General features: G+C 41.7%; 1 protein-coding gene across 2 annotated transcripts in view; it reads right to left on the bottom strand.

Moving 5' to 3' along the window:
- Positions 1 to 987: 987 nt before the first annotated feature.
- The window catches only part of LOC109892870 (homeobox protein PKNOX2), an 88,257-nt gene continuing 75,172 nt past the window's right edge, over positions 988 to 14,072 (bottom strand). The window contains exons 6-13 of one of the 2 annotated variants that reach the window (XM_020485712.2): positions 12,404 to 12,589; positions 11,867 to 12,002; positions 9,440 to 9,537; positions 8,764 to 8,868; positions 4,490 to 4,609; positions 3,927 to 4,003; positions 3,417 to 3,592; positions 988 to 3,004 (exon numbers count right to left, since the gene is read on the bottom strand). In XM_020485712.2, the coding sequence (XP_020341301.1) occupies positions 2,739 to 3,004; positions 3,417 to 3,592; positions 3,927 to 4,003; positions 4,490 to 4,609; positions 8,764 to 8,868; positions 9,440 to 9,537; positions 11,867 to 12,002; positions 12,404 to 12,589 (1,164 nt within the window). In that variant the 3' untranslated portion in view covers positions 988 to 2,738. The remainder of the gene's footprint in view (positions 3,005 to 3,416; positions 3,593 to 3,926; positions 4,004 to 4,489; positions 4,610 to 8,763; positions 8,869 to 9,439; positions 9,538 to 11,866; positions 12,003 to 12,403; positions 12,590 to 14,072) is intronic. The other variant, XM_020485713.2, reaches the window with a different exon arrangement.

Genomic DNA, 14,072 nt, shown 5'->3' with positions numbered 1-14,072 from the left:
GGTCAACATTGGATCATTCAGAGATCCTCACTGAACTTCTGGAGAGAGTTTGCTGCACTGAAAGTAAAGGGGCTGAATAATTTTGCACGCCCAATTTTTCAGTTTTTGATTTGTTAAAAAAGTTTGAAATATCCAATAAATGTCATTCCGCTTCATGATTGTGTCCCACTTGTTGTTGATTCTTCACAAAAAAATACAGTTTTATATCTTTATGTTTGAAGCCTGAAATGTGGCAAAAGGTCGCAAAGTTCAAGGGGGCCGAATATTTTCGCAAGGCACTGTATATATATATATATATATATATATATATATATATATATATATATATATATATATATATATGTGTGCGTGTGTGAATGTCTGAAATCAATGTATAGCGGCCATCTACAGAAGATCCTAGACTTGTATCATATTCAGCAAATGTTTTTTGATGCTATCTACTTACAGTACATGGGTCACCCAAATGTAAAGGTGGGAAGACATGTGGGTGGTACTCCAGCAAGACCAAATCACAGGTTTGATTAACAACCAGAGGGTGGGAAAATAGAGACATGACAAGGACATGTGGGAGGTTGCTCTACATTGAGGCCGTTTAGTCTGAGCTTCATCCGTAATTTGTGGATAACTGTGGTTAGTGTATAATACAGAGGCCCAGTGTTGGGTTACTGTCAGCATGCAACAGGTACTGTGGCTTGGGTGAACTTTCCTGACAGGAGCAATGGTGTAAGATTAAACAATGCGCAACAGACACAGATTCAGGACAATTTATGTGGGGTATCTTTAGCCCTTTAACAGTGTGCAGTTGTTTTTGATGTGTACTATTTTGATTGTAATACCCAATCTGGCCACAGGGAGGAGAGGTAGGCCTGTCACGATACTCACAAAAGTGTCTATCGTAAGCTGATTGAGGCTGCCCTAATATACACACTGTGTGTGACCACTGTCATATGCACACACCTTCCTGCCTCAGAAAGGATACTCAAACTAGAAGCTTTATCTATTTTAATTATAAAAAAATGTCTATTGAAACAATAGATTATGACAACAATGTGCACAAACCAAAATAATGAAATCCCTATTGTCACTTGTTCTGGAAGAACCATTTAAAAAATAAGCAATCAAGAAAATGTATAATTAAGCAATAAGGCACGAGGGTGTGTGGTATATGGCAAATATACCACGGCTAAGTGCTGTTCTTAGGTGCCTGGACACAGCCATAAGCCGTGGTATATTGGCCATATACCACAAACCCCTGAGGTGCCTTATTGCTATTATAAACTGGTTACCAATGTAATTAGAGCAGTAAAAATAAATGCTTTGTCATACCCGTGGTATATGGTCTGATATACCACGGTTGTCAGCAAATCAGTATTCAGGGCTCGAACCACCCAGTTTATAATGAAGAACATACTTCACAAAGACCAATCTCAATGAACATTCAAGAACAGGTTTTTCTTTTCTTTTCTAGACATCACATCGGATAAAGGGTGGCTTAATTTTGTGGATTTCATTTAGCACAAAGAGAGGGTTGAAATTAGTTTTCACAGTTTCTTCAAATCCTTAACGTAAAACATTGAGAATCGTTTCAGGAATTGAACTCTTCCCTTTAAATATGCAGGCTTTCCCTTTAAATTGTCTTTTTCTTGCAAAGGTTTTCACTTAAAGATGTTAGTTCTTTGAACTGAGGATTCAATTCCATTTCTCTCCATGTCGGTATGTTTTTCTTTAACTCATTGAGACACTGTTACTTTGTAATATGAATCCTCAATGTGATATACAGTGTTTCTTTCCAGTCTTGAGATTGTGTCACCTTGATTGGCCATCAGTAACTTCGATAACTCGGATTCACTCAAGCGTTTTCTCAATTGCAAGACCTCCAGAACATCACAACAGTTACTTTGTGCCTTCTACAAAGGTGCCATTTGAGCCGTCTTCTGAAAGCTGTGAGAACATTGTTTATAAATATGCAAGCCTTCAGCAATGTAACGCAAACGTCAAAACATCTAATATACATACTTTGTGCAGTTTTTGCTCTTGGCCTCAAAGAATTAAATGTTTTTTGTAATCATGCCCCGAAAACATCCATTTTGTTGCAGCGAAAAAATCGCTCGTCATCAACATTATGAAAATGTGTGTGGAAAACATAATGACAACATCGTGTTTATGGAGTCAATCTGAAACGGACTAAGGCTTGGATGATTCCAAAGCATGGAACCCAACGTGAGGGCCAGGTATAGACCTACAGTACAAGTTCACAATCAACTCACATACAGCAACTCATAGTTGTCATTGTTTTGTCAGTAATAAAACATAAGAGGTTTGGGGTGACCCACTAGTCCACAGAGCATGGTGTCCATTCTAGGACACACAATTTATGGTGACCATTTTAGGACACCTTCAGACCCCTAATCCTCATATAGGATCTTCCTTCTTAAGAGTTCTGATGGGACGGATCTGTAGTTTCTAGACAGACATGGTAGAAGAAAAAAAAGGCCCATTCAAGGTGTGACTGTTGCCTGAATCTAGGGGCTGGTCAGGGGTCAAGATTGAATGGAGGTGTGGTTTGTGGAGGAAAGTATAGTCTGAATCGTGTTCATTAGGGCACCCGTAACAAAACAAATTTCTTAGTGGAGAAATCCAGGTAGTCCCTTTCTGTCTCAGTCTGTTTTCTTCTGTTTTGGTGACTACTAAACACAACCCAGGTGTCAAAAGGTCACGTTGTCCTTTAACACCTCTCATTACTCTAGCCCCTCTCTATGCTCCATGCCCAGATCTCTCCTTCCTCCGCCGCCAGATATACGTCTCCCTCCCTCGCTCTCTTCCTCCTCCTCATCTTCCTCTTCCTCCTCCATAACTTCCTCTTCCTCCTCCTCCTCCTCCTCCTCCTCCTCTTCTTCCTCTGTGCCATCCATGGAGTCGTCGGTTCCACCCAGCATTGCTTGCTGCATGGCCAGGGTGGCTGAGTCAGAGGACAGGGGCTGGAGGCTGTCCAAGCCTAAGGGGTCTGAGGAGAAGGAGAAGCAGGCAACGCAGGGTTTACACACTAAGAAACACAAACTTGACATAACAGCCTCCGATAACTGCCTCCGATTCTATATCCTTCTCATCAAAGTGTGCACTCATTCACCCCCCCCCCCCCCTAAATGCGATTAAAAGGAATGAACTGGTCTAATGTGGTGGAATCACTATAGCCCATGCCAATATTCAATGTATTGTATTGCTTTTAAATCCACGAGGATGAGTGCGCAAGTGCACACGATCTATGCAGATTGATGCAAAATGATTACCTTGATAAAGTAGGTTGAAATAACAAGGAAACTATGTTGAAATATCAAAGAGAATCATGATGACTCAACCATTCTTCAGCCAGAGTTTTGAAACAAGCAAATAGACATTGACATGGTTTAGTGACGTACTGTCAGCGTTGTTAGAGTGAGGTCCATGTGTCTGCAAGACGCCAGCAACAATGGAGTCTGGCCAGAAGCGCTGGGTTGGACGGTGTTGGGACTTCATCTTCTTAGCCTTGGGAGCTGGGTCTGGGTTACTGGCATCCAGCATGGGCTGGAGGATGCGCCTGCGAGCGTTGATAAACCTAGAGAGAGAGAAAGAGAGGGGGGGAGAGAGAGATGCAGGGAGAGAGTGGGAATTGGAGAGGTAAAGGGAAAGAGACAGTGTGAGAGAAACATAGAGACAGACCTTTTTTTCTCTGTAAGAATGTTGTACTCTATGATACTGAGAACATTTGTAGACCAGTAGATGGCGCCACTATGTTGTGAATCACCATCAAGTGATAAAGCATAGCACTGAAGTTTAAACTCATCAACATTCACTCTGAACATTCAACATTTCTATTGATTTCATCCATACTTTTAGCCAGCTGATTTTCATCTCCTAGTGCATTTGCAGTAGTAGTATTACAATCTTACCAGTTGTTGACCTGTAATAAGGTCAGATTTGTTTGTCCTGCAATCTGTCTTTTCTCGTCCTCTGTTGGGTAGGGATGCTACACAAGGGAATGATTTAAGATATTTAGGATGCCATCAGTAAAGTTTAAGCAATTTCAATTAGTAGTTTTGTGAATGAAGAGTTCAAACCCTCCCCTCACCCCTAAACTCTCAACTTCCCTAAACCTTTGACCCATGCCCCAACACCTTGTATTCTCAGGCCTTGGCCAGAAACAATCCTTAGCCCCTAAATCTAATTCTTCATAGCCTATCTGAGGGAGTGGAACTACCATATTGCTAATACCTATTCAATTAATTCATGGAGATATTCAATTCATTAATTCAGACACTACAAGTGCCTACGGGGTAGAAGCTATGTGGGTTGTTTCTGGATGAGGCCTTCAGTCATACACAGCTACAACCCTGACATTATTAGCTCTAAACCCTTCACCCTGATTTTAACAATAACTTCCTCTATAGCTTAACCAAAGGAATAGGGATGAATATTAGCTCTGTTGCTACTGTAACTAATGTTGCTAGCTCACCATGAGATGCTGGAAGAGCCAGGAGCGCATGATGTTTGTGGCGTGCTTGGGCAAGACCCCTCTCTTGTTCTTGTGCTTCTTGTCATCACTGTCCAAGAGTGAAGCCAAGTCCAGGTTTACCTTGGATGGAAGAGAGGGATGGAGAGAGGGATGGGGTGTTATTGTTGCCACGGTAACAAAGAGACAGTGCCAATTATCCGTCTCTTTGGCAAGGGCAGAACCGCCCTCTTCACCATCGCCATAGCAACCGAATTTGAGTAATGATACTTAAAATAAAAGGCGAGAAAGGAACGTCGATTCACAACACCCTTGACTCAGAGAAATCTAGGAGGCCGGTTTGATCTAGCTGAAAGAACTACGGTGGGAAATGTGCCTAAAAAACCTGGCAAATTGTGCAAAAACAAGAAAGTACAAGTAGATCGCTTGTAACAAAAACTTTGGCTTTGATAAGAGTTTTGTTCCAACTCCGTGGGTGGTTGAGAAAATTATGAAAAAGCACTTATTCAAGAAATCTCCGATTTTTGTTTTACAGTATAGTTGGGTGGGGAGTACTCAGTGGCAATTAACTAGTTTAAACCATGTGCATGCACACACTGGCGTCAAGAAAACACAACATGCATGGGCGCGCATGCACACACACACACACAAAGACTAATGGTTCTCTATAGTTCAGTTAGTAGAGGATGGCACTTGCAATGCATCTGCTAAATGGCATACAACATTTTAAAAAGGCAGATACAGTGGCATGAGATCACTATGCATGAATTCCAAAATGTCTTTAATCTAATATTGTTCACCTCTGGTCCACACACAAAATACATATTTCCTATTTCCATTGGCGCAAACAGTATCAATGTGAGGATCCTTCATTCATATTTAACAACCCATTTGCAATGCCTAAAACAGTTTCGAGGCAAAAATATGAAGATTTAATCTGGACCACGAATAAATTGGCAGGACAAAATGCCTGAATAGATAAATAAATATAGCTAAAAAATATTCTTAATAATTTCATGCAGGCATTGGAAAGTCATGAAAAAGGAATGGCTTCCAACTGATTCTGATATACAGTGCCTTCAGAAAGTATAAAAAGGATCAAAAGATTTAATCGTAATTTTTTGTCAATGATCTACACAAAATATTATATTGTGATAGTGGAAGAAAACGTTTTTTTTTGTAAAAGAAAACATGAAAAATAAAACACAAATATTCAGTATCTTGATTAGATAAGTATTCAACCCCCTGAGTCAAAACATGTTAGAATCACATGCGAGTGTTTCTGGGTAAGTCTTTAAGAGCTTTGCACACCTGGATTGTACAATATTAGCACATTATTCTTTCAAAAATTCTTCAAGATCTGTCAAGTTAATTGTTGATCATTGTTAGACAGACATTAAGTATTGTGATAAAATTCAGAGCTGATTTTAGTCAAACTGTAACTAGCCCAATCAGGAACATTAAATGTCGTCTTCGTAAGCAATTCCAGTGTATATTTGGCTTGCGTTGTAGGTTATTGTCCTGTTGAAAGGTGAATTTTCTCCCAGTGTCTTTTGGAAAGCAGACTGAACCAGGTTTTCCTGTAGGATTGTGCTTAGCTCTAAACAGATTATTTTCTATCATAGAAAACTCCCTTGCCAATGACAAAGAAACCCATAACATGATGCAACCATTTCTTTGCCACATTTATTGCAGTTTAACTTAGTGGATTTACACAACATGCCTACCACTTTGAAGATGCAAAATATTTTTTCTTGTGAAACAAACTGTAACGTTCGTCGTTGGGAGAAAGAGAGGAGGACCAAGGTGCAGCGTGGTAAGTATTCATTATGCCTTTTATTAATGAAAACGAATACTCGAACAAAACAACAAAATGGTAAACGAGAATGACACGAAACGAAACAGTCCTGTCTGGTGACATACACAAAGACAAAGAAAATAATCATCCACGAAACATAATAGAAAACAGGCTACCTAAATATGGTTCTCAATCAGGGACAACGATTGACAGCTGCCTCTGATTGAGAACCATACCAGGCCAAACACAGAAATAGCAAATCATAGAAAAACTAACATAGACAACCCACCCAACTCACGCCCTGACCATACTAAAACAAAGACATAACAAAAGAACTAAGGTCAGAACGTGACACAAACAAGAAATAAGACAAAAGAACAGAACTTGAGTGTGCATAACTATCCCCCCCCCCCCAAAAAAAGTCTATACTTTGTAGAGCCACTTTTTGCAGCAATTAAAGCTGCAAGTCGCTTAAGATATGTCTCTATAAGCCTGGCACATCTAGCCACTGGGATTTTTGCCCATTCTTCAAGGCAAAACTGCTCCAGCTCCTTCAAGTTGGATGGGTTCCGCTGGTGTACAGCAATCTTTAAGTCATACCACAGATTCTCAATTGGATTGAGGTCTGGGTTTTGACTAGGCCATTCCAAGACATTTAAATGTTTCCCTTTAAACCACTTGAGTGTTGCTTTAGCAGTATGCTTAGGGTCATTTTACTGCTGGAAGGTGAACCTCGGTCCCAGTCTCAAGTCACTGTAAAACTGAAACAGGTTTTCCTCAACAATTTCTCAGTATTTAGCGCCATCCATCATTCCTTCAATGCTGACCAGTTTCCCAGTCCCTGCCGATGAAAAACATCCCCACAGCATGATGCTGTCACCACCATGCTTCACTGTGGGGATGGTTTTCTCGGGGTGATGAGAGGTGTTTGGTTTGCACCAGACAGAGCATTTTCCTTGATGGCCAAAAAGCTCAATTTTAGTCTCATTTGACCAGAGTACCTTCTTCCATATGTTTGGGGTGTCTCCCACATGCCATTTTGGTGAACACCAAATGTGTTTGCTTATTTTTTTCTATAAGCAATGTTTTTTTTATACCCTCCAGCTCTGTGGAGGGTATAGCTTAAAATAGTCCTATGGACAGATACTTCAATCTCCGCTGTGGAGCTTTGAAGCTCCTTCGGGGTTATCTTTGGTCTCTTTGTTGCCTCTCTGATTAATGCCCTCCTTGCCTAGTCTGTGAGTTTTGGTGGGTGGCCCTCTTTTGGCAGGTTTGTTGTGGTGCCGTATTCTTTCCATTTTTTTATGGATTTAATGGTGCTCCATAGGATGTTCAAAGTTGCTGATATTTTTTTATAACCTAACCCTGATTTGTACTTCTCCACAACTTGGTCTTCATGGTGCCACTTGCTTGGTGGTGCCCCTTGATTAGTGGTGTTGCAGACTCTGGGGCCTTTCAGAACAGGTGTATATGTACTGATATCAAGTGACAGATCATGTGACACTTAGATTGCACACAGGTGGACTTTATTTAACTAATTATGTGAGTTTTTTTTATATTTGTATTCTGTACAGTCTTCCTTCTTTTCACACTGTCATTTAGGTTATTATTGTGAACTAACTACAATATTGTTGATCCATCCAAAGTTTTCTCATATCACAGACATTAAACTCAGTAACTGTTTTAAAGTCACCATTGGCCTTATGGTGAAATCTCTGAGCGGTTTCCTTCCTCTCCGGCAACTGAGATAGGAAGGACGCCTGCAGTGATTGGGTGTATTGTTACACCATTCAAAGCGTAATGAATACATTCACCATGCTCATAGGGATATTCAATGTGTGCTTCTTCTTTTTTTTACCCATCTACCAATAGGTACCATTCTTTGTGAGGCATTGGAGAACGTCACTGGTCTTGATGATTGAATCTGTGTTTGAAATTCACTGCTCAACTGAGGGACATTACAGATAGCTGTATATGTGGGGTACAGAGATGATGTAGTCATGTTAACCACTATTATTGCACACAGATAGTCCATGAATTTTATGTGACTTGTTAAGCACATTTTTACTCCTGAACTTATTTAGGCTTGCCATAATAAAGGGGTTGAATACTTATTGACTCATGACATTTCAGCTATTCATTTTTAATTCATTTGTAAAAATGTATAAAAACATAATTCCACTTTGACATTATGGGGTATTGTGTGTCGTGACAATTAAAAGAAAATGTAATTCATTTTAAATTCTGGCTGTAACACAACAAAATGTTGAAAAAGTCAAGTGGTGTGAATACTTTCTGAAGGCACTGTAAATATATGAAACACACACACACACACACACAGCATAAAATAAGCCTTATTACAGGTGCAGCTGGGGTGTCACGTGGAAATCCCTCCCCCTATCCCCCTCGGCCCTGGGAATTTGTGTTCCGGAAAAGCGGGGTTGAATTAATTGGCGGCACCAAGCCGGGGTATCATTACCGGGAGCTTGTCGGTGATGTAGCTACGGGGCTGCACTCTATTCCCAGACCACGTGTAGAGTGCCGCCTCGGCTGGGTCCTGGGTATTCACTGAGGCCGCCGCTGTCTGTCAAACACAGAATTACCTGCCTGGCTGACACTGTGGCTTTCTAATACGCCTGCAGAGCAGAGCACCCCACAGTCTACTCCGTAGGCGAGCATACGGGTGGTCTGACAGTCTGACTCAAATATTGACCACCTATGTGAGGTTCTTCAGGGCATGGGGATTGCAGGAGTTTAAAGGGACATGCACTCGCAAACTCTGACATTAAGAGCTTTCTTTGCAGGTGTGTTGGACTTCAAATTAAAATAATCAAGTCACTTGTTTATTGTACAAAATTTTGTCAAGGAGGAAACGTTAGCATAATAAACAAGTGATACCTTGCAAAAACAGTGTGCTGAAATGTCATAAGTTTACCAATGATACGTTAGCTATTACACTATTACTCTAATATTGATTTCACACTGTCGTAACATGTTCATAACAGAGAGGCCCACCACTTGATGACAGCTAATGGCAAGCACAAACAATGATATGCATGACAGTGAGAGTATTTGGAGTTGTTTGACATGATCCATCTCTAAATCTTATGGCAGAAGAGGCAGGTAAATGCTAGACGAGCAGCTGACGGCCTCACCTGTGAATTCTGGATCTGGATGGTCCCCTGGGAGAGTCCCTGGGTTAACACCTGCCCTTGCGACGTCACCATGGCAACCGGCTGATACAAGGTGCCACCTGAGGGGATAATTTGCGGTCATAAGAGTCGAGTGGCTTCTTCTTCTGTGAAAAGCAGTCGGCCTTGCACCATTTCGGCTCGAGAGCTCTATTATCTAACCCTACCAAAACAATAACAACAACAACAACATGTAAACAAGTAAGGCAAAAGCACATCGGTGCGAATGAAGCACGAAAAGAAAAGCTGTATTCTTTCATGAGTTGTTCTTTTGCTACTAATTAGCACTAATTTCGATTCTCTAATCACGGGTATTAATTTGAGCTTTGAATGTCTTACGATCAAAGAGAAAGATGGAATGAGATTATTATTCTGAGTTGAAAGGGATTTCTGGAGGGCAGGGGTAACATTTCGCTGTACATAATAACAAGAAACCCAGCCACACTTTTGAGTGATATACACTACATTACCAAATGTATGTGGACACCTGCTCGTTGAACATCTCGTTCCAAAATCATGGGCATTAATATGGAGTTGGTCCCCCTTTGCTGCTATGACAGCCTCTACTCTTCTGGGAAGGATTTCCACTAGATGTTGGAACATTTCTGCGGGGACTCGCTTCCCTTCAGCCACAAGAGCATCAGTGAGGTCGGGCACTGATGTTGGGTGATTAGGCCTGGCTCACAGTCGGCGTTCCAAATCATCCCAAAGGTGTTTGATGGGGTTGAGGTCAGGGCTCTGTGCAGGCCAGTCAAGGTCTTCCACACCGATCTTGACAAACCATTTCTGTATGTACCTCGCTTTGTGCTCAGGGGCAGTGTCATGCTGAAACAGGAAAGATCCATCTCAAACTTTTTCCACAAAGTTGGAAGCACAGAATTGTCTAGAATGTCAAAATATGCTGTAGCGTTAAGATTTCCCTTCACTGGAACTAAGGGGCCTAGTCCGAACAATGAAAAATAGCCCAGACCATTATTCCTCCTCCACCAACCTTTACAGTTGGCACTTTACATTGGGGAATGTAGTGTTCTCCTGGCATCTGCCAAACCCAGATTAGTCCGTTGGACTGCCAGATGGTAAAGCGTGATTCATCTCTCCAGAGAACACGTTTTCACTGCTCCAACGCATTTCCGAGTCCAATGCGAGTCCAATGGGGGCGATCTTTACACCACACACGCCGATGCTTGGCATTGTGCATAGTGATCTTAGGCTTGTGTGCAGCTGCTAGGCCTTGGAAATCCCTTTCATGAAGCTTCCGACGAACAGCTCTTGTGCTGACCTTGATTCCACAGGCAGTTTGGAACACAGTAGCGAGTTTTGCAACCTAGGACAGACAATTTGTATGTGCTTCAGCACTTGGCAGTCCTGTTCTGTGAGCTTGTGTTGCCTACCACTTCACGGCTGAGCCATTGTTTCTCCTATAAGTTTCCACTTCACAATAACAGCACTTACTGGGGCAGCTCTAGCAGAGGAGAAATTTTACGAACTGACTTGTTGGAAAGTTGTCATCTAATGACGGTGCCACGTTGAAAGTCACTGAGCTCTTCAGTACGTGTGTCACGCCCTGGCCATAGAGAGGCTTTTTATTCTCTATTATGGTTAGGCTAGGGTGTGACTAGGGTGGGCATTCTATGTCATTTTTTCTATGTTTTTTATTTCTATGTCTTGGCCTGGTATGGTTCTCAATCAGGGACAGCTGTCTATCGTTGTCTCTGATTGAGAACCATACTTAGGTACCCTTTTCCCCCACCTGTTTTGTGGAAAGTTAACTTTGTCTTTGTTCAGGGCACATAGCCCAAAGCTTCACGGTTGTTTTTTTGTTCTTCGTTTTGTTGGCGTCATTTTTAAATAAAGTTGAAATGTACGCTTACCATGCTGCACCTTGGTCCTCACCTCATTCCAACTATGATCGTGACAACGTGCCATTCTACTGTCAATGTTTGTCTATGGAGATTGCATGGCTATGTGCTCAATTTTAAAAACTTGCCAGCAACGGGTGTGGCAAATTTGAAGGGGTGTCCACATACTTTTGTATATATAATGTAGAACACCTTCATTAACACAAAAAGTATTTCCATAATTATATGTCAACAGCCTCCATTTGACGTAGGATATGATGTGACCTACCAGCAAGCAGTTGCTGAAATAATAATAGATTAATACTTAATGCAAAACATTGTGGCTAAACCTTCTCTCACCCTAATGTTGTTTTAATTTTAAATGTTGTGCATGCAGGGTAGAACACTTTGTACAATTTGTACATACACTGCAATTGTTTCTGCCTATGTCACTACAATGTAGAGGTATAAAGGACACTTGTTGTATGATGTAATATCAGGGAAGGTGAGGTACCCATAGAACTGGTTTGAGGAAGGTGGAAAGGCTTCTCACCTGACACCACCTGGGAGTTGATGGTAGTCATGGCAATATTACCCTGTTGCAGGGTCCCGGTGGGCATCATGATGCCTGAGGAGTTGACGGAGCTGGAGACTGATGTCATGGACGGAGAGGATGTCTGGAGGAGGTCCTGGTGAGGTCAGAGGTCATAGGAAGAGAAGGAACCAGTAAGGGGGTTGAGAAGGGCCGTTCAGGATGTACATATGACTAATACAATTTGAAACTTGAAACATGAAAGTACTGAATGTTGAGGATAAAAATGCCATGAACAGAGCTGATGATTCCTTAGTGCTACATGTAGGAGACATCTGTTCTTCAAAATGTATTTCTATCCAAACATAACACAATGTATTAGACTAATTAATACAGCTCAGATGTTTTTGACACAAGTATAATGGTCTTTCAGAAAAACACTAAAACATAAAAAACGCAGTTGGCTCCTTCAAAGTGCATACCAGATACACTATGTTTAGAGTTTGTACGTATGTGCATGCGTGCACCAGTGCGCATATGTGTAAGTGTCCGCCTTACCTGCTGCAGGCTGAGGGAGGTGTGCGAGGGCGAGTAGGGCCCGCCCAGGTCATTGCGAAGCAGGTTGTCGCTGTGCATCTTGGTCTTGAGGCAGGTGATGTAGCGGTTGCAGAAGTCCTTGCAGAGCTCGTTGACCTTCTCCAGCTCCAGAAGGTGGATCCTCAGCACCTGGATGGCCTTCACCATCTCGGGAGGGAGAGAGAGAGAGAAGAGGAATATATGCAAGCTCAATGATTGGGGAAGGAAGGACACTACATGCAGGCCTGAATGTAGTCTAGATTGGCTCAACTTGAGCTAGCTCTATTGTTGATTTCTCCAATTTTAGAAAGGTGTAACCTTAGCAGACCTATGTTCAAATACATTTGTATTTGAGTATCTGATAAAAAATATATATTTTTGGTGTGTATTTGAGTATTTACAAATACACAGCCAAAAACATGTACTTTTATTTTAGTATTTGAATGGTTATTTGATCAATTGTATTTAAGAGAATTTTCAAATACATACTTCAAATACTATTTTCAAATATCTGGATAAATGCACGGGAGTGTATTTGAGGCAGTGTATTTGAATTGTTCAAATACTTTCCAAATGTATTTCCAAATACATTAACATTTTCAACTTCTTGTCTTTTCAAATAAAAATATATCTGAACACTTATTTCAACTGTATGTGAAAGTATTTGAGATATTTGAAATAGTATTTGAACCCAGGACTGAACCTGGTCACCTGGACGGCCTTCACCATCTGAGAAGAGAGAGGCAAAGCCAGCAGGCTCAATGACTAGGGAAGTAGGCTACATGCTAGCCTGAATGCTATGCTCGCTCAACATTGGCTAGCTCCATGGTTGCCTTCTCCAGTTTGAACCAAAGGTAAATAATAATATTGTTTCTGGACAGCCCCCTCATGTGCCTTAAAAATTATGTGCTAGCCCTAGTCAGTCTCTGAACGTTCTAAGATAGCCCTTGACATAACACCTGCTAATCCATGAGCCCTCTTAAAATCCTTCACTATGATCCAAACTTTGTCCTTTTTCCAACCAGGCTTCTCCTCCCAGTGCTCACTCCCTCAAAGTCAGCACCCAAGGGCACCAGAATGGGGCGGAAAAGTGCTTGGCCAAGGAGGAGATAAATCTGCCAATTACTGCCGCTTGTTTAATCGGGAGCCAAGTGCCATCTCGGCCAGTCAGCTTCAGCATTACTGTCCTGTGGAAGAGTTAGTGTGTGCCAGGGCCAGTCCGTGGCCGGCTCCTCGTAAAGCACACAGATGCGGGGTTAATTGACTGCCGCACCACTTGTCGGCCGAGTACCCCCATAATGATGAGAGCCGACCTTCCATCTCTCTCTCTCTCCCCAGCCACCTTCCCTATTTCTCCTAATTTCTAATTACTGCTAGCTGTCACGGAAGGGTGGGAGGGAAAGATCATGAGGGGGGAGAGTGGGAAAGGGGAAAAGAGAGAGAACGGGTGAATATAAATAAATATTTAGAGAGACAAAGGAGATGGAAGGGAAAGGGGTAGATGTGTCTGCATGAGAGAGAGAGAGAGAGAGAGAGAGAGAGAGAGAGAGAGAGAGAGAGAGAGAGAGAGAGAGAGAGAGAGAGCTAATTGATAGTCTAGAAGAGAGAACCATGTATATGTAGGAGATAAGACAACTTGATATGAGTGGGA

This window comes from Oncorhynchus kisutch, linkage group LG6, assembly GCF_002021735.2.
Source record: "Oncorhynchus kisutch isolate 150728-3 linkage group LG6, Okis_V2, whole genome shotgun sequence".
Taxonomy (NCBI): domain Eukaryota; kingdom Metazoa; phylum Chordata; class Actinopteri; order Salmoniformes; family Salmonidae; genus Oncorhynchus; species Oncorhynchus kisutch.
The sequence above is the reverse complement of the archived record's forward strand: the minus strand, read 5'-3'. Positions and strand labels throughout refer to the sequence as shown.